Consider the following 24,133-nt stretch of genomic DNA (forward strand, 5'->3'; position numbering starts at 1 on the left):
CGATTCTCCACTCAAATAATAATAATAATAATAAAATTGATAGGAGGATCCCGGTCGGTAAATCTCATCCCCGTGATCAGTCGTTTCCCGCTGGATAACAAAACGCGAAGCTTACCTACTGTCGCGATGATTCCTCGGCGGCTGTCCGACACTGTCACCGGGACCAATGAAATCTCATCCACGATGCGGAATCCGCCGTTACGTGGTACCGTTGCGCCGCGCTCTTGTCAAGCGTTATCGCTGGGAGGCGACACCACCGGGGTGTCGCGGTCGCCGTCACGCGTGGTCCCCGATCCCTTCGCAAGGAGGACGCTCCCAGACGCGAAAATGACGTCCCGTCACGAGAAGGAGCGTGCCAAGCAGATCCAGGAGAAATGTCAGAATCTGTTGACGCAGATGCTTCGCGACGAGGATAACAAGTACTGCGTCGACTGTGACGCGAAAGGTTTGTTCTTGGCGACATGGATGCGCCTTTCTTCCGCTTCACCTCGGGCAAGTCGAAGGACCCTCAACGAGTCCCAAAGCGCGTTTCATGGAGCGTTGTGGCTCGCGTCCGGACGCTCGTTTGTAGAGGGTCAGTTCGTCGATATCGATCATGGAATGTCCTGCGCGACGCGTCGCGTTCCATGCAACGCGCTTTGACATTGTGGATTTTTAATTTCCGCGTGGCATACCTGTCAGTACGCTGTCACTCGTTGACATCATCAATGTCTTCCCGAATTTTACGCTAATCTCGTACTCGAATATTACCTCAAAAATCATCTTCTTTGTGTGCCTCTCTTTCCCCCTCTTTCGGAAGATCGGTGAAAAAAAAACGCGTACGTTCCTGCAACGATGTGATAGGTCATCAAATGAACTTTATAATTAATAGACATAAATATTAACTCGGTTAATCAATGAGGTTTTTATTGATAGTTTATCGTTGTATTTACGTCAAGTCTTAAATATGCAAGAGATAACAGTTATTTATATTTTTGATAAATTTACACTTTGCAGGACCAAGGTGGGCCAGCTGGAATTTGGGAATATTCTTATGTATCCGATGCGCTGGTATCCATAGAAATCTTGGAGTGCATATAAGCAAAGTCAAGTCCGTCAATTTAGACACATGGACACCGGAACAAGTAGTGGTATGTAGAGGATATACAATTTATAGTTTTATAATGGAAGTTTTTGTTATTTTCCTGGTAACAATTTTTCTCAGAATTTTTCAAATAATTTTTTTTCAGGAATTTTCAGAATTGTATAATTTTATGATTTTCTCAGATTTTTATATACATTTCTGAAATTTTTCAGAAATATTGAGAAAGTCTACATATTTTCTGAAAATTTTTCATATATGTTAATTATGAATTATTCTAAGATTTCTAAGATTTATTATTCTATAATTTTTAATGAAATGTTATAAAATCTAAGAAAGTTAAAAGTATTTTTTCAGAAATTATAAGATGAGAAATCTCAGAATATTACAGAATTTACATGTAAAAATTCTAAGAAAAGATGTAGACTTTCAGAGTATTTCTGAATATTTCTGAAAAATATTCCAATTTGTATAAAAATTATAGAAAAATTTTTACCAGAATTACTAGGCATCAATTTAGAAAAATATTAAAAAAATGTAAACTAATGAACTCCTTTAGTATGAAATACAATTAGTCTATTATAAAGAGATAAATGTAAATGATTTTTAATGTTTGCTTTTTATGGAAAAATTTCCATTTTTTTATTTTTATAATTCGTTTTTCATATATTTTCTGTAAATTTTATATTTTAAATGCTTCCTTAAATATATTCCTGGTTAAAATTTTTCTTAATAAAAACAAACATGGAACATTTTTCAGAAATACACAAAAGTCTATATCTCTTAGACTTTTTCATAGATATGAATTATAAAATATTCTGAGATTTTTCATCTTATAATTTCTAAAAAAACACTTAAACTTTTTCAAATTTTATAATATTTTACCAGAAATTATAAAACAAAAAATCTTATAAATCTTGAGATCATAATTAACATGTATGAAAAGTTCTGAGAAAAGATGTAAATTTTACGAATATTTTTGAAAAGTGTTCCAATTTGTACAAAAAAATCTAAGAAAGTTATAAAACTATACAGAAATTCTAAAAAAAATTTTCTCTAGGTATATTTTATAAATAAAAGAATATTTTATATTTTGTAACTCATGTTTTTTACATTTTTATTTGTCATTTGTCATGATTTTTTTTAATTAATACAATATTTTAAAAATCTAATTATAAAGTGAACATAACCATGTTTCAATTTCTAGAGTTTACAACAAATGGGCAATTCTCGAGCCCGAGCAGTCTATGAAGCCAATCTTCCAGATAGTTTTCGAAGACCTCAAACAGATTGTAGTCTGGAAAGTTTTATTCGCGCAAAATATGAACATAAAAAATATATAGCTAGAGAATGGGTGCCGCCTCCTTTACCAAAAGTATGATTAATGTTTCTGTTTAATATTTCAGTATATAATGTTACATATAAAAATATGTAAATTGCTGAGCGTACAAGCACTTAATTTTGTTTTATTATTTATGTACATAATTGATTGTATATATTTGTGCAGAAGAATTATTGCTTTAACTTAATAAATGATTTTCATAGGTAAATTGGGATAAAGAACTTGACGAAGAAGCTGAAAGGCAGCGTAGACGGAAAAAGGAGAGTTCGGAAGCTACAGTCTCTGTACTCCCACCTGTAAAAAAGCCGGAAGTAGTGCCTCAATTGCCAAAACCTCGAAGTTCTGTTAGTCCTAAATTGGGCAGAACAAAAGAAAATTCTGCAATCCTCGATCTCTTAGGTCTTGGTACGTTTCTTATCTGATTTGTGCAGACTGTCCCAGAATTTGCACATGGGACGTGCAGTGTAATTCTTTGTATTGATAAAAACGTGTCACAGAAAAAGTTGCTTCTTGTACAGAGAATCGCATTGTGTATTCCATGTACGTGAATTTTGGCATTTTATATAATTTATGGAATACGTTTTCTTCACGCTGTTTATCATCGACAGATGCACCAGCAACTAACCAAACAAATGTAAATGGTTCTGGGGACGACGTATTTTCTTCCTTCTTGTCTGCACCGCCTGCTTCCATAGCTTCAACTGGAAATGATTCTAATGGAAGTAAAACAAACACCACCGCAAGTAAAAGCGAAGAGGAAAGCTTCTTTAATCAACCGACCCCGCTACCTCAGGAAAAAAGCAAGATGACTAAAGACAGTATTTTAGCATTATATGGTACACCAAGTCATCAACCGATTTATGGTGTCTCAGGTAATGTATAAGACAGAAATGGCAATTTCATTAATACTTATTTAAAGTATTAATGAGATTATACTAGATGTCTTAGATTTTTCTGCATAAATTAGTAATATGTCCTATAAGCAGAAATTATAAAAAAATGTTATATAAGCATATATCCCAAAACGTTTTATTAAAAAATTACAGCAAAAAGATGAGATGTATAAAAAATAATTTCACCTAAGTCTACTATAATTTTAAAATGTCTTCCAATGTAAGTTTAACTTTAGTGATATTAAATTTGTCAACCTAAAAATTAGCACGCCATAGCAGAAATTACACAATATTTAAAATTCTGTAATTTCATTAATTTTTATCAGATATGAATAAAATTTAATTTGCACATTTGATACTTAATACTTTAAAAAATGCAAAAGGACAAAATAATCGATTTTTTTCAAAGTTTTTAATCTATTATTTTCGCTTAAGTAAAATTGACACAAAATTCCTAAGTAATAATATTAAGTTCATATTTTTGCTATAACTTTTAATATATTATATTTTGAGATCTATATGTAACATTTTTTTCTTATTTTTGGTATAATATACTACTAAAATTTGTATGGAAAAAACTGAAACACCCTGTAGAACTAAATTATATATTTGTTAACATGTTTCTTTTAGGAGGAGTGTATCCTCAACATTCTGTTCCATATAAACAACAAATGCCTAATGTGGGTGCATTTGGGCAACAAAGCTCCTTGGCTCAACTCGGTCAACTTCCCACGCAATTACCGGTTACAAATCAGATACCTGTCAATCAAAATCAAATTATAGCGAATCCTAATTCGATAGGTGCTGTAGCAGCTAATCCTTTGGGTTTACATATAGGACAAATAAATCAACTAAATGGTGTTCCTAATGCTGCTGTCACAGTGCCACCTCAAATGGTATATAATATATTCTTACATAATATTGCTAAATATATTGATAATTATCCTCGTAGACTCTTTATATTTCAAGATTTTTCTCCAATTTCACAGATGATGCAGCTAGGACAAAGTAATATTGCTAACAATGGATGGAGTGGAATGCTGACACAGACTATTCAACCAGCTCCCGGCAGCAATCCCTTCTTTAATTTAACAACACAACAACAACAAACTGCATTTACCGCTCAGGTATGTAAATTTCAGTGGTATATATTTTATTAACAGGTAAATAAAAATTTCATTGATTTATATAACTCATACAATTATATAAAATTCTTACAAGACAATGGATATAAATAAAGTAAAATTTTTGTTAAAAATTACCATTTGCATAAAATAAAATTTTATTTTTATAACATAATTCATGATGTTTCAGTTGCCACAACAAATGTCGCAGATGTCTCTGGGCGATATGAACTTTGCCTCTGCGACGGGCAAGCCTACCGCTGCCACGCTACCCGGGCAGACTCTTTCCACGAATTTGTGGCAGTAAAATTTATTGCGAATATTGTTAGCCTGTTGATTATCTCATTCAATGTTGTATACTCATATCGACAGTTTATTATCCAACGTAATAATTTCATGTCCGTCGATTGAACATTGCTTTGGAAAGTAATAACTGGCGATGGAGACAAAAATGAAAAAAAAAAAGAATGACTTTGAGTGTTGTCTCAACACATAATTCGTCAATGTTTATAGTGTTTCAAGTAGATACATATTTTTATTTGAAAGTCTTCATCAGCTTTCAACGTTACTGTTGAAGGAGGAAAAAGAAACTGGAATAAAAATCAGACAAGTCTTTGACCGAATGTAAGGAATAAAAATGTTATTTGACACTAAATATGTATCTCATGATGCAAATTATGTTGCTACAATAAGGGCTTTTTGTAATTGCGATTAAAATATATACCAGGGTCCATCTTCAACATAACAGAATATTTATTCGAGTCAATAATAAAAAAAGGTGTAATTTTAATTAGCTCAGATTTTGTTGTTAAAATTGTTATGAAATGTATTTATGAGTTTATTCGTGAAACAGGAATGCGTTTGGCATAAAGTACATTTTTTTTTTATCAAACAGCATCGAAAATTGAGTGGAAAATTCAGTGGAATTATACTGATTTCAAATGTTGATTCAAATAAAAATATACATGCATTGTGTACAAGTTCCGTTAGAGATATAAAAAGACTTGGATCTTCAACTTATTTTTAAGGTATTATATTCGACACGTGCAATATGTGTCCACATTTATTCTGTATTGGTAAATAAATGCAAAATAATATAAATGCGAGATATAACGCATTTCACTAAAATATAGAATATATTACTGTTGCGACAATGGTTTAAATAGTTCGGCAAACTATTTATTGCAAATATCTACGTTATGTGAAAAAAATTCGTAAATCGTTGATGCTACGAATTCTGAAGCATTTTGATTAAATATGTCAAATTTTAGTCAAACTGAATAATACATAAAAAATTTTTGTTTTTTGAAAAAAAATTAAAAAAAAATACTCTGCAATCGCGCAAGTAATAAGAAAATATACACGTATTTATTTTATTGTGCAAATTATATTAATTATGCTTGTCTGTATATTATCAGTAAAACGTATTGCGAACAACAGTTATTAATACATTGTTCATATGTGAAGATAAATTTATTTAATACGTGGGAGGCACTACTATACTTAGATGTGTAATCACAACCTGTCTTTCAAAGTACCGATAATGATGATTATGCAGACTATCTAAGCATTGCGTATATTTTCTCATTTACAGGTTCTATATATAAAGTTATAATCAATTGTAACACATTAATAAGTTCAGAAATGTGAATTAAGTAAATTTTATTTTTCATGATTATGGTATTTTTGATGACTTGATTACCAATATACAACACTCCAAATTTAATCTAAGGAACCTGTAATCAAGAAAAAAGTGCGATGCGCGAGACATTGTATATGGATATAGCAAGACACAGTATTTTTGGCAAGTATTGGCGTTAATATGAACAGTTAAATCACTCTAAGTGATTCCTGATAATCAATGAAAGCTGTACCAAGAGGGACTTAAGAAAGCTCATCTTAATAATTGTTGCCTACAGTATCAAGCTGTTATTTATATGAATTATTATAAGTATAATGAAATAGTGTACTTGTGTCAAAATATAACATTTTATTGTAATAATTTGATTACTGTATTATTTTTCACTCGCGAGCAAGTGTTGTTGAGCAAGATGAATAAAACTTTATTACACAACAGATTTATTTAAATTCGACAATAAGTTACTGGTGCATATCTTTCTCAACAATTAAAACTTTTTTAACATTTAAAACTTACACTAACAAATTATTACGATAATATAAAGTATTTATAAATTTAAAAAATTCAAAAATAGCACTCAAAAAACAGATAATATCTATTTAGTAACAGCAAATCTTGTAAACTGCTATAAATTTCTGTTTGTACGTAATCTAGAAATACATATTTCTCTACTTTTAAAATTGTGAACAAGAAGCACAATTCTGGTGGGAGAGAAGTAGAAACATGGCGAATAGTATGTATTCTTTTGTTTAGCTGTACGATAAAATTTAACAAATATATGAAAGTTATATTAGTTTTATCCAACAGTTTATTCCATTTAGCAATTAACAAAATTTTTAATAAGAATTTTTTTCAATTCTAATCAAATTTAATCTAAATATTCTAAATGAAATGGAAAATGACTCGAAATGTTCCTTATATTTTCATATCCTTATTTTTATATGCTTAGTCACGTTTGAGCTCTTTTTAAAAATGTTCAAAGCTTAAAACTGATTGAAAAAGAGTCAAAGTTCTATGAACTGTATCAAACTTTTAAAAATTTTGAGATGTTAATTAGTAACAATTTAGCAAATATGATAAATAGCTGTTATAAAATATATTGATAATATTTTGATAACAAATTTGTACCTACATCTCACTCTGCAATAATAATTAAAAAATCCTGTCATTTTTTTTAATAAAAAAGAAAAATAATTACAAATCGTAAATAAATTTATTGCAATTTCGATTTGTCGTTATTTTTCAAAAAAAGATTTTCCTCCTTCAATAAATGCAACAATGAGCAAAAAAATTTGCAGTAATATGTATAATAAATATTTCATTCTTAATTAAAAATTATAATTTAATCATATTGTTCAATTAGCAATTACGAGGCGCGTAAAATGTGGATGATTTCTAAAGATTTTACGAAAATCGAAAGGAAGAAGAGAAGAAAAAATCTTGAAAATGGCCATTTAACATGGCTCATTTCCACGATTTAGCTGATGCGATTTTTTTCGAAACGTTATACGCCATCTCTACAACGTAAACGTATACTACGATGCCAATGAATATATACATCAATATACATACAATCGGTCAATACCTCGGAAGCACATCAATCGCGTTTGTTGGCACACCTGGCGAAAGGATGAATGCCGAGCGCGCGTATACGAACTTTAAATTTGTCCCATCCTAACGGCTTATGTGCGATTTATTACGTCACGATTTATGCGAGCGCAATCAGGACGAGACACAAATACTGAAATGTGGGGGCGAATAAACAGTAGATACTCGTACAAATAAATTGACTCACCGTTCGCCGATCGCCTCGTCCAGCTCCGTCTCATAATTTCAGCCGCCGCTTTCGAAGATCAAAGATCCTCCTCCTCCTCAATTCATAGTTAGAATAACGCGCGATACTTGGTTCGTTTTTGGTTTACCGCACCCCCGGTATTCACGCCCGTCGAAAACTCGGGATACGGTTCAACGGAGAAAACGCGGTTAAACGTGCGACGCGACTTCGTGCCATCCCAACCGATCATTGTCGTCTGAACAACACGAAGGATCCAAGATTCTTCTCACGACGATTCGTCTTGATTCATACTTGGCACGAACGCGCGAGCCTTCGTTTTCGGAACTCTCGAAATCCTCCCGATGCTCACGCGTGTATGAATACACGCGTAAAAGTTATTCCATTGAAAACGGAAAAAGAAAACAGCAGAATCGGCGGAATAAAGCTGCTACCAATCACAAACGTTCCACAGTTTCGCAGTTTCGCCATTCCGCATCTCATGTGAGCGCACCCTGAATCGTGTTTGAATTGTTTTGGAACACCAGCGACTCACCGGAAGACGAGCGGCTGGTCTACGAGTCTACGCGATTTCTTCCACTCTCTTCCATTTGCGCCAGATACCTCTTCCGAGTGACGATACACGTGAGAGGCGATCATTATGGACAAACCAGTCGTTTTGGCGCGCGTCATTAAGGTCTTGGGTCGCACCGGCTCGCAGGGGCAGTGTACCCAGGTGAAGGTGGAGTTCCTGGGCGAACAAAATCGACAGATTATCAGGAACGTGAAGGGACCGGTACGAGAGGGTGATCTCCTAACCTTACTCGAATCCGAGCGTGAGGCGAGAAGGCTTCGATAGTGTTTTATTAATACCGAAGAAAAAAAACGGTCGCCAGCATTCAGTACTTCTCATCGGACCACTTTACCAGCTATGCATTTCCCAAACGTGGATCCCTCGCACCATGGATCGTAAATCATCGACCGTCGACAATAGGCACCTCTGCCACGTGCATTCCTAGAAGAATGCTGCCCACTGCGAATCGTAAGTCGTGAATCATGGATCATCGATCGTCGGCATTGGGTACCCTTGCTTTTCAAGAGGATGCTACTAACTGCGGATCGTGGATCATGGATCATGGATCATGGATCGTGGATCGTGAAACGTGGATCATCGATCGTCGGCATTGGGCGCACTCCTATTACGTGCTTTATGAGGATGCTGTCAAATGTGGATCACATTTTTGCAAACTGAGAGCTTGGGATCATTTTGGAAACATTCCTGACACTTGACAACTTTCCGACTTTTGCAATAAATCTGCTGGTAACCATAAGTTTCATGGTGTTATCATTGCGTCTCCCTTATCCAACATAGCTTGTAAGATATCTATAATGAGAACAGTAAACTGAACGTTTTTCATTATTGATAATATATTTGCTTTTAATATCTATTTTATTAATTCTTTTTGATTTTTTTTCTTTAATATCAAAATATTAAAAATTTTAATTGCATTGTTTTAAGCACTTTCTATTTCTTTTTAATTCTTCACTTTTGTCAGAATGTGGTGACCTTTTGATGTATTTTTGTTTGCCATTTTATATTTTACACAGATATATAGCATCTATAGTTTAATTTCTAACAGTTTTTTAGAGAGGTTCTTATAGCAAAGTATTCTGGTTTGCCATTGTTTTCTGGAAGTATTGATCAAATAAAATCAGATCTATGGAATTCTGATCAATGGGATTTGAACAAAGGTCTTTGGCACAGAGTAGATGCTCAACTATCTGTACCATGATCACTAAATGCTTTCTATATTTAAAATAAAATTAATATACTTTTAAGAGATAACGAAACAAGAAATATACAAAAGAGTGTATAAAAACTAAACATGATCAGATTTAATATCTTGTGAAGAGGAAAGTTATTAGGTATTGTATGTTGGAAATGAACTTTTATCGTTATTAAATACATTTAAAATTATAAAACTGATTAAAAAGATACAATGATATATTTACATCACACAGTATAAACTTTTTATAAAATCAACTTAGTCTATATTTATGTATATATTCACATTGTTAAAAGAATACAGTGTCATATTAAGATAATTTCATATGATAAATTATGCGACTGAGGTTTTTTTTAGTAAGACATGAATGCAATAGTGTCTCTCTTATTTACAATAACTGTTATATTCTTCTCCGTTTCGGCGGAGGCGTATCGCGTGGACTGGAAGAAGCTTTCGAGGAACTGTCCACGCTTTGTCTGGTTGGCCTTTTTGGGATCCTTTTCATGAGTTCGCGATTAGATTCGGAATCCTTACGCTCCTTCTTCCCATTTGATGCTTAAAAGAAATAAAAATACAATTTGTATGTGCAGCTATCATCCAAAGGAAGATTATTAAATAATTTGTGATCAAAATATATTTATTAAAATACCGCTCTCTTCTGAATCTTCCTTCCCTTTTGAACGACCTTTCGAAGATTTATGTTCTTTCCTTGTCTCTTTCACATCTCTAAATTCTTTTCTATCCTTTTTCATATCTACCTCCTTCGAGTATTTCTTCGTCTCTTCTTTTTTCTTATCTATTTCTTTGGTTCCTTTAAAATCACGCAACATGCTATCTTTCTTCAAACTCTCTTTGATGTCCTTTTCTTTCTTAATCTCTTTGTACTTATCCCTCTGATCCTTTTGTTTTATCTCCAAATCTTCCTTCTTGCGAGGCTTTCCTGTAAATTCTGTTTCTGGTAAGGAAAAGTCTACCTCTTGACCAGGAAAAGGTAAATCTTCCATGTCATCCTATTAAAAAATTTTACAAAATATATTCAGTATATTATATTGTGTTAAATAATTTCATGGAAATTTTTGTCCTAACAGTATACATATTTGTTGAATAGACAACTATAAATAAAAAAAAGAATCGTGTATAATTAAAGCAATAAAGAAACTACTTTTCTATATTTTTAACTAAATTCTTTGATTTTTTTTACATCATTATTTACCAAAGCCATCAGGTCATACATTGACTCCAAATGATCCCAAATTACTTTTAGCGGAACATCTTTGTGGATGGCAGCTCGAAACTTTTCCCATATACATACCATGTGGAAATACTTATTGACACCTTGTAATTGAACAATCCATTAAATGACAATTACAAAGTATAATAATAATAATTAACTTCAATTAAACTTTAAGTGGTAATTAAATTATTAAATAGTATTATTAATATTATATTAACATGGAATTAAGTTTTTGCTATTTAACATATAAAAAGAAAAATCAAATTATGGATACTGTGTAAGAAATCTGTACAAAAGTTAGAAATTTTGTTTCAATTCCTAATCAAATTAATAAAAGTTTAAATTAATTTTTAATTAAGTTAATCAAAGTTTAAATTAATCGCTGACCAAATTAACCGGAGTTTGATCGAGATCACCTTAAAACAGACAGGATAAACATAACCTCCTATCGCCGGCTTCGGCATCTTACCAACTGGCTTATGTCCATTCATGGCGAAAAAAAGCTGGATCTCATTTTCTACGTTCCAGTCTATCTCAAACGGGATTTCGCTTTGTCTTTCTTTGACAGCCATTTCAATAAAATCCGATTATATTACACGTCCAATCTCGACTGTCGTTAGACAACATGTGCGGTTGAACAAGCTTAATTGAACCAATTGAGTAAAACACTCGATGAAGAACTAATGTGTATCACTTCAACAACTTATTATTTCTACTGTTAAAACGCATCTCATGGAATAACCATAACAATTTAATGCTGCAAGAGCATTTTAGATTTTAGATCACTAGCTTTACTAAAGCCAACAAACTTCTATGCGTTTCAGATCAGCGTTCATGGCGCCCTCTGATTAGCTGCCAAATCCGAAGTTTCGAAGATGCTCAGTAACAATTGCAAATGCCTTTATTTTTTGTAAAATTAATATATTGGATTATTTATAACACACAATGTAGGTTCTTTTTATTTTATTTTATAAAATACAAGACATTTAATTTTATATGTAAACATGGATTAAGCTAAAATCTACTTCTAATGATGAATGCTCAATGCGTCGCTTTGTACTTCATGGCTTAATTGTGTCTGCAGATTCGATAGTTTGTTTTTTAATGCTGCAATCCCCATCATAACAATATTTTCTGGTTTTAGGGCCCCACTGCTCTCCACGTTGAAGTAATACTTGTTTGGTTTAGCTTCCCAATTAAACGGGGCTTCATCTAAAATGCATATGTTACAATAAGTTACAACTGAGGTGATGCATATAAAATATCAAATTTTCGCCAATTGAAAATATCGATGTAAATTGTTTTAGCCATATTAGAATTCCATAACAGAACTTAATTTCACTTGTCATCATAACTATATTGCGTTCATAGAATCTGTTTAAAAATGCATCTTGATAGTTTTATTTAAAGTTTTATTTAAATTCAAAATAAGTATAAATTTTATTGAAATAAATAATTTACAAAAAAAAAATTTTTTATACCAATGCTCATTGTTATTTCACTAAGTGTTTTCTCTAAAAACATTGTTAATATTGCGAGTAGTATTATTACTCAATTTGAAATTTTAAAAAAATACAATACACAATACATTTTAGAAAAATTCCTAATATAAAAAATTACAAACTTTTATTACAAATTATACTCACATTGATCTTCCTCTAATTCAGTGTACTCTGATTTGGGCCACTCGTCTGGTTTGGGATACAAAGTGTGTCTCATGGAATTGTCAGGATCATATTCAAAACTTACACCAGCAGTCGGATTCCATTTTGCATGCTCCTTTCCAAAACCTTTCTTCGCATATGCTCTTAATTTCAGTTCCTGTCCTTTTCTCAATTTCACTATCAAAATCTCTAGAAAATTCCAAATACAATTATCATAAATTTTACTTTCCCTATGATAACTATAATTATACAGGGTTGTGTTATTATTATAATTTGGATAACACACAATACAAAAAAATTATTCAGTTACAAGATTATTAATATATCTGAGTATTAATAAAATAAAAATATTTAATATTAAATATTAAAACACTGAAAATAGTTTTCACTATTTCTGATAAAATCCTAAATCTTTTAATCCATAGATAATTATTTACATAGATGATATGTAAAATACAATTTATATTAAACATAATAAAAGTTCAATGATCAATAAACACAAATAATTGATGAGCTTTAATGGTCATAGCTAAATTGTAGTACTGAATTGTTTCTAGTGTGATTTTACATACAATTTTTAATTCTTTTGAACTATGTACTATTATTTTCAGTTTCCAACACAACAAATCAGAAAAGTAATATTATGAAATTAAATCGACAATCAATTTAATATTAATAACTCTAAGATTCCTTCATCATGAAAAAAGTAAAAATTCTTTTCCAAAAATATTAGGTCAAGGTTTGAACCTAGATCTTTCTATATTCCATGCGCGCATCTTAGCTAGTTCATCCACACACTTAATATTTATCATAAAAACAGTAATGTTATAAGAACACACATTAAAAATGTATATAAATAAATTTAATTTAATTCCATGATATTACTTTTCTCATTCAATTAAGAGGTGTGTATGTGAAATCGAAAGTAAGGGCGCACAATTCAAAAAAATTAGGAATTGTATGTAAAATTATACAAAAAACATTATTTAGGCACTAAGATTTATTTATAAGTGTTAAGACTTGTCAATTATAATTTGCATTATAATTTACATTGCATATGTGTAACTAGATTATGTATATTTTAAGTTGTAAACGTCCATCTTTGATAATTATATAAAAAAGATACAAACCATCCGTTTCTCCATATTCGCTTGCTTCATCTTCTCTGTGCCTCGATGTGACAGGTAATACTCTAGGATCACTCGACTTGAAATCTGCAGTAGTTACATGTCTGGTTTGATCTTCAGTGCATTTAACATCCAAAGTGAATTCCACACTGCATTCAGGACAAAAATCCATGCACTGGCAATCTCTTGTGTACTGTATTCTGTCAACCACCTGAACAAGGCATTTTCTACATATAGTATTGTATCCATTAAATCATTTGATACAATTTGCAGCATAGTTTTTTCTTTTTAATCATTAAAATCTACTTGCACTTCTACATTTTTGCTGAAAAAAAACTGACTTAATTTTTGATAAAGAAATATACATACATCATCACTGATCAATGGTATCATTCCAATTCTGTGTGCTAAAAATTCATCACTCAAAACGGTAGAATTAGCTTCTAGTTGTATCCAATCAATGGCCATAGTCGGCGTTTCGGCGATAAAAACACGTCTCATGCTGTTTGCAACGCTGAAGTAATGTTAATTTAAAATTGCATGTTTTGATACATATTCAATTTAATCTAACCTGTCTTACCTTAGTTCAGTATCTTCAACTTGAAATTTAACATTTTCCTCGGTTAAATCCGAAATATGGACCGATGGTTGATTAGCGTACGGCATTTTAATTAATCAAAATTCTTTGCAATTACCTTTTTTCTTTTTTTTACGAGAAAAAATATAATACTACACTAATTACGAACCAAATACAACACAGTCCAAATCCATAGAGGTTATCGAGGTTATGTTATATTATACACTGACGCACTAGCGCTTTCCCCCTCTCCTTCATATACACTAGCACCAGACATCTTTATCGACATTGCCAGAGAGAAACCTGAGAGCGGCCACGGCGGCCTTTTTCCTATAACGCTTCGAAACTCCCGTACACTAGTGACGCACATCTATTCTGGTCAGAATGGGAACTACGTGTCACATCCATTTTGCAACCCGCCGTTAAAAACAGTGTGGATGTTAGCACGGACAACAACCCACATCCAACTCTCGAGAAATGGATGTAGGTTGTTGTCCGTGCTAACATCCATTTTGCTGCAAATAAAATCTGACGCGTATCGCGTATGTTGCATCCAGAACAGGGGTCGAGAATGTGCACAAATGATTAATTACGTCTACTTTAGCGTAATTTTTTATTTATTATAGTCTGAATTATTTACATTAACATTGATATTAATACATATCAATACGTTTATGCCCATATTTTGCACAATCATATTTTTACTTAAAAAAGATGTTTAATAGTAACAGAAAGAATTTGGTTCTTTAATAAAGAAACATTCATTTTACGCATACTTAAAAAATAATTGTAATTAACATCGCATCATATGATGAAGAAGAAATAAATGTCTTTCCACGAATAAATATACCATCTTTTTATTTTTACATAATTCTTTATTATTTAAATGTCTTCAAATTGTGTTTTTGAAAAAATTAGTTTTTTTAATTTTTTTAAATCTTGACGAAACTCTCTCTCTCTCACTCTTTCTCTCTTTCTCTCTTTCTCTTTTAACGTGATTGCTCTTTAATTGTTTAGGCCTTCAGTTAGAGAGAGAAAGCATCGGTGATAAACATAAGCAAGCGGCGATGTTATCTCTATGGATACCCTCCTCTTCACTCCCCTCTCGACAACAAACGTTTTCCGTGCTACGTTTAGGCCGTAAAATTCAGAAAGAGGATTTCGGACAATTTCTGCGCAGGGACGTAGAGAGACTAGAAAGCGCCCACTCTTTTTTTATTATGTTACAATGGCATATACATGCATACGCATGATTTACAAATGACAATACGCGCGATTAATATGACAAAATTAATAATAATAATAATAATAATAATAATAATGTAATAAAAATCAATTAAATATATGGATACTTGAGTATTATTTTTATTCTCTAACTTACAAACGTGAAGATTATTGATCTGATTTTAATACAACTTTTCAACAGTTTTTACGAAATATCACGTAAAGAATAATCAAAACTTTACAAAAAAAAATTAATAAAGAATTATATAATAATATACAATATAAGGTATTAAAGTGTTAATCAGTAAAGTAACGGATTTTAATAAAATTCTTCTCGATATTAATCGATGGCAATTGTGGAAATGATGGAAATGGGATGGCAATGGGATGGAAATATTGGAATGAATGCAATGATGTTAATGGAATGGCAATAATGGAAATGATGACAATGACAATATATATAGCCTGACGGCAATGACGGCAATGGTGGAAATAATGGCAATTATGACAATGTCCTCGATGTTAATGATGGCAATGGAATGGCAATATGGAAATAGAATTGCATAATGAAATGAATGCAATGATGGAAATGTTATCAAAAAAATGGCAATGATGGCAATAATAAAAATGGTGGCAATGTCGGCAGTGGCGGCAATGGCGTAATAATAATGGCAATGATGAAAATGGGATGACAATGATGGCAACGATGGCAATAATGACAATGATGGAAAAGATGAAAAATAGGCCATCTCATTGGATGGCATTGATGGAAAGAATGCAATTATGGAAAGAATGCAATGATGGAAATTATATCAATTAGATGATAATGATAGCAGTGGCGGAAATGGTGGTATTTGTGACAATGACAGTAATGGAATAAATGCAATGATGGTGTAATAATGGTAATGGAATGGCAAAAATGAAAATGATAAAAGTGACAATGACGGCAATTATAACAATTATTGCAATGATGGCATTAATAGAAATGATGGAAATGGTAACAAAGAAAATGCAATGATGAAAATGATGGCAATGGAATGGCAATATTGAAATGAATGCAATGATGAAAATAATGGGACTGCTGGCAATGATGGGAATAGTGGAAATAACGGAAATGTAATGGCAATGGGATGGATATGATGTAATGAATGCTATGGTGACAATGACGACAATGGAAATGGCAATGATGGAAATGATGGCAATAGTGGGAATGATAGCAATAGTGGCATTAGTGATAATGATGGCAATGATGACAATAATGGGATTGCTGTTAATGGTAAGGAGATAATCCACTAAATTTCTGCAAAATTAAAAAAAACTAGGAAAAAATTCACTTCTGACAATGTCCAATTTTGGTCAATTTTTGCAAAAAACTTGAAAAAAAATGATGAATTTCCGCAAAGTTAACAAAAAAATAGGAAAAAAACAGACTTCTGACATCTATATCCCAAGCAGAACAGTGTTTTTTTATTGCGAATTTCTCCAATATTTCTGTGTTCTGATAGCCCCCAGAAGAGTTCTATCTTTTATCATGATGGATCGAATCGCTAAAGTGAAAAACGAAAACTTATATCAGACAAAAATTTTTGAGAAAAACGAAAGACTTATATCAGACCAAAATTTTTGAGAAAAACGAAAGACTTATATCAGACCAAAATTTTTGAGAAAAATTTTTTTCGCGAATTTCTGTAATATTTCTGTGTTCTGTTAGCCCCCAGAAGAGTTCTAATTTTATCATGATGGATCGAATCGCTAAAGTGAAAAACGAAAGCCTTATATCAGTCAAAGTTCGAAATTTGTGAGTAAAATTTTTTTTGCTAATTTCTCCAATATCTCTGCGTTCTGATAGTCAGCCGAAGAGTTCTAACTTTTATCATGATGGATCGAATCGCTAAAGTGAAAAACGAAAGACTTATATCAGTCAAAGTTCGAAATTTTTGAGTAAAACTTTTTTGCGAATTTCTCCAATATCTCTGTGTTCTGATAGCCCCCAGAAGAGTTCTAACTTTTATCATGATGGATCGAATCGCTAAAGTGAAAAACGAAAGACTTATATCAGACCAAAATTTTTGAGAAAAACGAAAGACTTATATCAGACCAAAATTTTTGAGAAAAATTTTTTTCGCGAATTTCTGTAATATTTCTGTGTTCTGTTAGCCCCCAGAAGAGTTCTAACTTTTATCATGATGGATCGAATCGCTAAAGTGAAAAACGAAAGACTTATAACCATCAAAGTTCGAAATTTTTGAGTAAAATTATTTTTGCGAATTTCTCCAATATCTCTGTGTTCTGATAACCACCAGAAGAGTTCTAACTTTTATCATGATGGATCGAATCTCTAAAGTGAAAAACGAAAGACTTATATCAGTCAAAGTTCGAAATTTTTGAGTAAAACTTTTTTGCGAATTTCTCCAATATCTCTGTGTTCTGATAGCCCCCAGAAGAGTTCTAACTTTTATCATGATGGATCGAATCGCTAAAGTGAAAAACGAAAGAGTTATATCAGTTAAACTTCGAAATTATTGAGTAAAATTATTTATGCTCTTTTTCCAATATCTGTGTGTTCTGATAGCCCCCAGATTTGTTCTAACTTTTATCATGATGGATCGAATCGCTAAAGTGAAAAACGAAAGACTTATATCAGACCAAAATTTTTGAGAAAAATTTTTTTCGCGAATTTCTGTAATATTTCTGTGTTCTGTTAGCCCCCAGAAGAGTTCTAACTTTTATCATGATGGATCGAATCGCTAAAGTGAAAAACGAAAGACTTATATCAGTCAAAGTTCGAAATTTTTGAGTAAAATTATTTTTGCGAATTTCTCCAATATCTCTGTGTTCTGATAGCCCCCAGAAGAGTTCTATCTTTTATCATGATGGATCGAATCGCTAAAGTGAAAAACGAAAGACTTATATCAGACCAAAATTTTTGAGAAAAACGAAAGACTTATATCAGACCAAAATTTTTGAGAAAAATTTTTTTTGCGAATTTCTCCAATATTTCTGTGTTCTGATAACCACCAGAAGAGTTCTAACTTTTATCATGATGGATCGAATCGCTAAAGTGAAAAACGAAAGACTTATATCAGACCAAAATTTTTGAGAAAAATTTTTTTCGCGAATTTCTGTAATATTTCTGTGTTCTGTTAGCCCACAGAAGAGTTCTAACTTTTATCATGATGGATCGAATCGCTAAAGTGAAAAACGAAAGACTTATATCAGACCAAAATTTTTGAGAAAAATTTTTTTCGCGAATTTCTGTAATATTTCTGTGTTCTGTTAGCCCCCAGAAGAGTTCTAACTTTTATCATGATGGATCGAATCGCTAAAGTGAAAAACGAAAGACTTATATCCATCAAAGTTCGAAATTTTTGAGTAAAATTATTTTTGCGAATTTCTCCAATATCTCTGTGTTCTGATAGCCCCCAGAAGAGTTCTAACTTTTATCATGATGGATCGAATCGCTAAAGTGAAAAACGAAAGACTTATATCAGCCCAAAATTTTTGAGTAAAATTATTTTTGCGAATTTCTCCAATATTTCTGTGTTCTGATAACCACCAGAAGAGTTCTAACTTTTATCATGATGGATCGAATCGCTAAAGTGAAAAACGAAAGACTTATATCAGTCAAAGTTCGAAATTTTTGAGTAAAACTTTTTTGCGAATTTCTCCAATGTCTCTGTGTTCTGATAGCCCCCAGAAGAGTTCTAACTTTTATCATGATGGATCGAATCGCTAAAGTGAAAAACGAAAGAATTATATCAGTCAAAGTTCGAAATATTTGAGTAAAACTTTTTTTGCGAATTTTTCCAATATCTCTGTGTACTGATAGCCCTCAGAAAAATTCTAACTTTTATAATGATGGATCGAATCACTAAAGTGAAAAACGAAAGACTTATATCAGACCAAAATTTTTGAGAAAAATTTTTTTTGCGAATTTCTCCAATATTTCTGTGTTCTGATAGCCCCTAGAAGAGTTCTAACTTTTATCATGATAGATCGAATCGCTAAAGTGTAAAACGAAAGTGTTATATCAGTCAAACTTCGAAATTATTGAGTAAAATTATTTTTGCGAATTTCTCCAATATTTCTGTGTTCTGATAGCCACCAGAAGAGTTCTAACTTTTATCATGATGGATCGAATCGCTAAAATGAAAAACGAAAGAGTTATATCAGTCAAAGTTCGAAATATTTGAGTAAAACTTTTTTTGCGAATTTTTCCAATATCTCTGTGTTCTGATAGCCCCCAGAAGAATTCTAACTTTTATCATGATGGATCGAATCGCTAAAGTGAAAAACGAAAGAGTTATATCAGTCAAAGTTGAAAATATTTGAGTAAAATTATTTTTGCTATTTTTTCCAATATCTTTGTGTTCTGATAGCCCCCAGAAGAGTTCTAACTTTTATCATGATGGATCGAATCGCTAAAGTGAAAAACGAAAGAGTTATATCAGTCAAACTTCGAAATTATTGAGTAAAATTATTTTTGCTATTTTCTCCAATATCTGTGTGTTCTTATAGCCCCCAGAAGAGTTCTAGCTTTTATCATGATGGATCGAATCGATGAAGTGAAAAACGAAAAGCTTATATCAGACCAATATTTTTGAGAAAAATTTTTTTTGCGAATTTCTCCAATATTTCTGTGTTCTGATAGCAGCCAGAAGTATTCTAACTTTTATCATGATGGATCGAATCGCTAAAGTGAAAAAGGAGAGACATATATCAGACCAAAATTTTTGAGAAAAATTTTTTTTGCGAATTTCTCCAATATTTCTGTGTTCTGATAGCAGACAGAAGTGTCCTAACTTTTATCATGATGGATCGAATCGCTAAAGTGAAAAACGAAAGAGTTATATCAGTCAAAGTTCGAAATATTTGAGTAACACTTTTTTTGCGAATTTTTCCAATATCTTTGTGTTCTGATAGCCCCCAGAAAAATTCTAACTTTTATCATGATGGATCGAATCGCTAAAGTGAAAAACGAAAGAGTTATATCAGTCAAAGTTCGAAATATTTGAGTAAAACTTTTTTTGCGAATTTCTCCAATATTTCTGTGTTCTGATAGCCACCAGAAGAGTTCTAACTTTTATCATGATGGATCGAATCGCTAAAGTGAAAAACGAAAGAGTTATATCAGTTAAACTTCGAAATTATTGAGTAAAATTATTTATGCTATTTTTCCAATATCTGTGTGTTCTGATAGCCCCCAGAAGTGTTCTAACTTTTATCATGATGGATCGAATCGCTAAAGTGAAAAACGAAAGACTTATATCAGACCAAAATTTTTGAGAAAAACGAAAGACTTATATCAGACCAAAATTTTTGAGAAAAATTTTTTTCGCGAATTTCTGTAATATTTCTGTGTTCTGTTAGCCCCCAGAAGAGTTCTAACTTTTATCATGATGGATCGAATCGCTAAAGTGAAAAACGAAAGACTTATATCAGTCAAAGTTCGAAATTTTTGAGTAAAACTTTTTTGCGAATTTCTCCAATATCTCTGTGTTCTGATAGCCCCCAGAAGAGTTCTAACTTTTACAATGATGGATCGAATCGCTAAAGTGAAAAACGAAAGACTTATATCAGACCAAAATTTTTGAGAAAAACGAAAGACTTATATCAGACCAAAATTTTTGAGAAAAATTTTTTTCGCGAATTTCTGTAATATTTCTGTGTTCTGTTAGCCGCCAGAAGAGTTCTAACTTTTATCATGATGGATCGAATCGCTAAAGTGAAAAACGAAAGACTTATATCAGTCAAAGTTCGAAATTTTTGAGTAAAACTTTTTTGCGAATTTCTCCAATATCTCTGTGTTCTGATAGCCCCCAGAAGAGTTCTAACTTTTATCATGATGGATCGAATCGCTAAAGTGAAAAACGAAAGACTTATATCAGACCAAAATTTTTGAGAAAAACGAAAGACTTATATCAGACCAAAATTTTTGAGAAAAATTTTTTTCGCGAATTTCTGTAATATTTCTGTGTTCTGTTAGCCCCCAGAAGAGTTCTAACTTTTATCATGATGGATCGAATCGCTAAAGTGAAAAACGCAAGACTTATATCAGTCAAAGTTCGAAATTTTTGAGTAAAACTTTTTTGCGAATTTCTCCAATATCTCTGTGTTCTGATAGCCCCCAGAAGAGTTCTAACTTTTATCATGATGGATCGAATCGCTAAAGTGAAAAACGAAAGACTTATATCCATCAAAGTTCGAAATTTTTGAGTAAAATTATTTTTGCGAATTTCTCCAATATCTCTGTGTTCTGATAGCCCCCAGAAGAGTTCTATCTTTTATCATGATGGATCGAATCGCTAAAGTGAAAAACGAAAACTTATATCAGACAAAAATTTTTGAGAAAAACGAAAGACTTATATCAGACCAAAATTTTTGAGAAAAACGAAAGACTTATATCAGACCAAAATTTTTGAGAAAAATTTTTTTCGCGAATTTCTGTAATATTTCTGTGTTCTGTTAGCCCACAGAAGAGTTCTAACTTTTATCATGATGGATCGAATCGCTAAAGTGAAAAACGAAAGACTTATATCAGACCAAAATTTTTGAGAAAAATTTTTTTCGCGAATTTCTGTAATATTTCTGTGTTCTGTTAGCCCCCAGAAGAGTTCTAACTTTTATCATGATGGATCGAATCGCTAAAGTGAAAAACGAAAGACTTATATCCATCAAAGTTCGAAATTTTTGAGTAAAATTATTTTTGCGAATTTCTCCAATATCTCTGTGTTCTGATAGCCCCCAGAAGAGTTCTATCTTTTATCATGATGGATCGAATCGCTAAAGTGAAAAACGAAAGACTTATATCAGACCAAAGTTTTTGAGAAAAACGAAAGACTTATATCAGACCAAAATTTTTGAGAAAAATTTTTTTCGCGAATTTCTGTAATATTTCTGTGTTCTGTTAGCCCCCAGAAGAGTTCTAACTTTTATCATGATGGATCGAATCGCTAAAGTGAAAAACGAAAGACTTATATCAGTCAAAGTTCGAAATTTTTGAGTAAAACTTTTTTTGCGAATTTCTCCAATATCTCTGTGTTCTGATAGCCCCAGAAGAGTTCTAACTTTTATCATGATGGATCGAATCGCTAAAGTGAAAAACGAAAGACTTATATCCATCAAAGTTTTAAATTTTTGAGTAAAATTATTTTTGCGAATTTCTCCAATATTTCTGTGTTCTGATAACCACCAGAAGAGTTCTAACTTTTATCATGATGGATCGAATCGCTAAAGTGAAAAACGAAAGATTTATATCAGACCAAAATTTTTGAGAAAAACGAAAGACTTATACAGACCAAAATTTTTGAGAAAAATTTTTTTGCGAATTTCTGCAATATTTCTGTGTTCTGTTAGCCCCCAGAAGAGTTCTAACTTTTATCATGATGGATCGAATCGCTAAAGTGAAAAACGAAAGACTTATATCAGTCAAAGTTCGAAATTTTTGAGTAAAACTTTTTTTGCGAATTTCTCCAATATCTCTGTGTTCTGATAGCCCCCAGAAGAGTTCTAACTTTTATCATGATGGATCGAATCGCTAAAGTGAAAAACGAAAGACTTATATCAGACCAAAATTTTTGAGAAAAACGAAAGACTTATATCAGACCAAAATTTTTGAGAAAAATTTTTTTCGCGAATTTCTGTAATATTTCTGTGTTCTGTTAGCCCCCAGAAGAGTTCTAACTTTTATCATGATGGATCGAATCGCTAAAGTGAAAAACGAAAGCCTTATATCAGTCAAAGTTCGAAATTTGTGAGTAAAATTTTTTTTGCTAATTTCTCCAATATCTCTGCGTTCTGATAGCCCCCAGAAGAGTTCTAACTTTTATCATGATGGATCGAATCGCTAAAGTGAAAAACGAAAGACTTATATCAGACCAAAATTTTTGAGAAAAAATTTTTTTGTGAATTTCTCCAATATTTCTGTGTTCTGATAGCCCCCAGAAGAGTTCTAACTTTTATCATGATGGATCGAATCGCTAAAGTGAAAAACGAAAGAGTTATATCAATTAAACTTCGAAATTATTGAGTAAAATTATTTTTGCTATTTTTCCAATATCTGTGTGTTCTGATAGCCCCCAGAAGTGTTCCAACTTTTATCATGATGGATCGAATCGCTAAAGTGAAAAACGAAAGAATTATATCAGACAAAGTTCGAAATATTTGAGTAAAACTTTTTTTGCGAATTTTTCCAATATCTCTGTGTACTGATAGCCTTTTTTTTTTTTTTTTTTTTGTTGACGGAGGGGAAATGCGTTACCGCATACCCCAGGCCTCGGGGGAGGCCTGGCGGTTATGTGGGACTCTCCCCCGCCGTCGACGTGACGACAGGGGCATACCCACTAAAACCCCTCCGGGTGTCCGGCTCTGGTCCTTGGCTGGGGGACTCCGGGAACGCGTGCAGCATGCTTCCGGAGCCCCCCGGACCGGTCGGCCGAGGCCGACTCAGCACGCCGGGAGGACCCTGGTATAGGTCCCCCGGCAGAGCCGTGAGGCCAAGCCGGCCTCAGGTCGGTGGAGAGGGACACCAGCCCTCCCCCGCCTCTTCCCCTTGAGTTGTTTACGGGGGTAAAGCCCGGGAGTCCGGCCCCCCGGCCGGATGTCCCGGGCCCCTACGCGCCGGACTAGTCCGGCGCGGCGGCTTCTCCTTCTCAGTGTTGGGGGGGAGGA

General features: G+C 32.6%; 4 protein-coding genes across 5 annotated transcripts; 2 read left to right on the plus strand and 2 right to left on the minus strand.

Annotated features, from left to right (window-relative positions):
* Positions 1–202: 202 nt before the first annotated feature.
* LOC105196937 (stromal membrane-associated protein 1) lies at positions 203–6,442 on the plus strand. The gene is made up of 8 exons (XM_011163105.3): positions 203–445; positions 997–1,130; positions 2,289–2,456; positions 2,627–2,828; positions 3,032–3,295; positions 3,947–4,212; positions 4,306–4,443; positions 4,631–6,442. Exons 1-8 carry the CDS (start codon positions 328–330, stop codon positions 4,745–4,747), a joined length of 1,407 nt encoding a protein of 468 aa, XP_011161407.2. The 5' UTR covers positions 203–327; the 3' UTR covers positions 4,748–6,442.
* Positions 6,443–8,437: 1,995 nt separating this feature from the next.
* Positions 8,438–9,181, plus strand: LOC105196938 (40S ribosomal protein S28). Its single transcript, XM_011163106.3, has one exon. The coding sequence runs from the start codon at positions 8,512–8,514 to the stop codon at positions 8,707–8,709; it is 198 nt and encodes a 65-aa protein (XP_011161408.1). The 5' UTR covers positions 8,438–8,511; the 3' UTR covers positions 8,710–9,181.
* A 656-nt stretch (positions 9,182–9,837) lies between these two features.
* On the minus strand, positions 9,838–11,718 carry LOC105196939 (MRG/MORF4L-binding protein). Its single transcript, XM_011163107.3, has 4 exons — positions 11,341–11,718; positions 10,851–10,972; positions 10,287–10,647; positions 9,838–10,192 (listed from the first exon to the last, which is right to left on the minus strand). Exons 1-4 carry the CDS (start codon positions 11,441–11,443, stop codon positions 10,038–10,040), a joined length of 741 nt encoding a protein of 246 aa, XP_011161409.1. The 5' UTR covers positions 11,444–11,718; the 3' UTR covers positions 9,838–10,037.
* Positions 11,719–11,819: 101 nt separating this feature from the next.
* Positions 11,820–14,513, minus strand: LOC105196940 (DNA-directed RNA polymerase II subunit RPB3). 2 transcript variants are annotated; one of them, XM_039456274.1, is made up of 5 exons: positions 14,243–14,513; positions 14,032–14,164; positions 13,666–13,873; positions 12,518–12,724; positions 11,820–12,083 (listed from the first exon to the last, which is right to left on the minus strand). In XM_039456274.1, the coding sequence occupies exons 1-5, from the start codon at positions 14,326–14,328 to the stop codon at positions 11,899–11,901; spliced, it is 819 nt and encodes a 272-aa protein (XP_039312208.1). In that variant the 5' UTR covers positions 14,329–14,513; the 3' UTR covers positions 11,820–11,898. The 2 variants fall into 2 exon arrangements, with proteins under 2 accessions (XP_039312208.1, XP_011161410.1); XM_011163108.3 differs by having other exon boundaries at positions 14,032–14,176; positions 14,243–14,511.
* Between the last annotated feature and the right edge of the window lie 9,620 nt (positions 14,514–24,133).

The sequence above is a fragment of the Solenopsis invicta genome, chromosome 12 (assembly GCF_016802725.1).
Source record: "Solenopsis invicta isolate M01_SB chromosome 12, UNIL_Sinv_3.0, whole genome shotgun sequence".
NCBI lineage: Eukaryota > Metazoa > Arthropoda > Insecta > Hymenoptera > Formicidae > Solenopsis > Solenopsis invicta.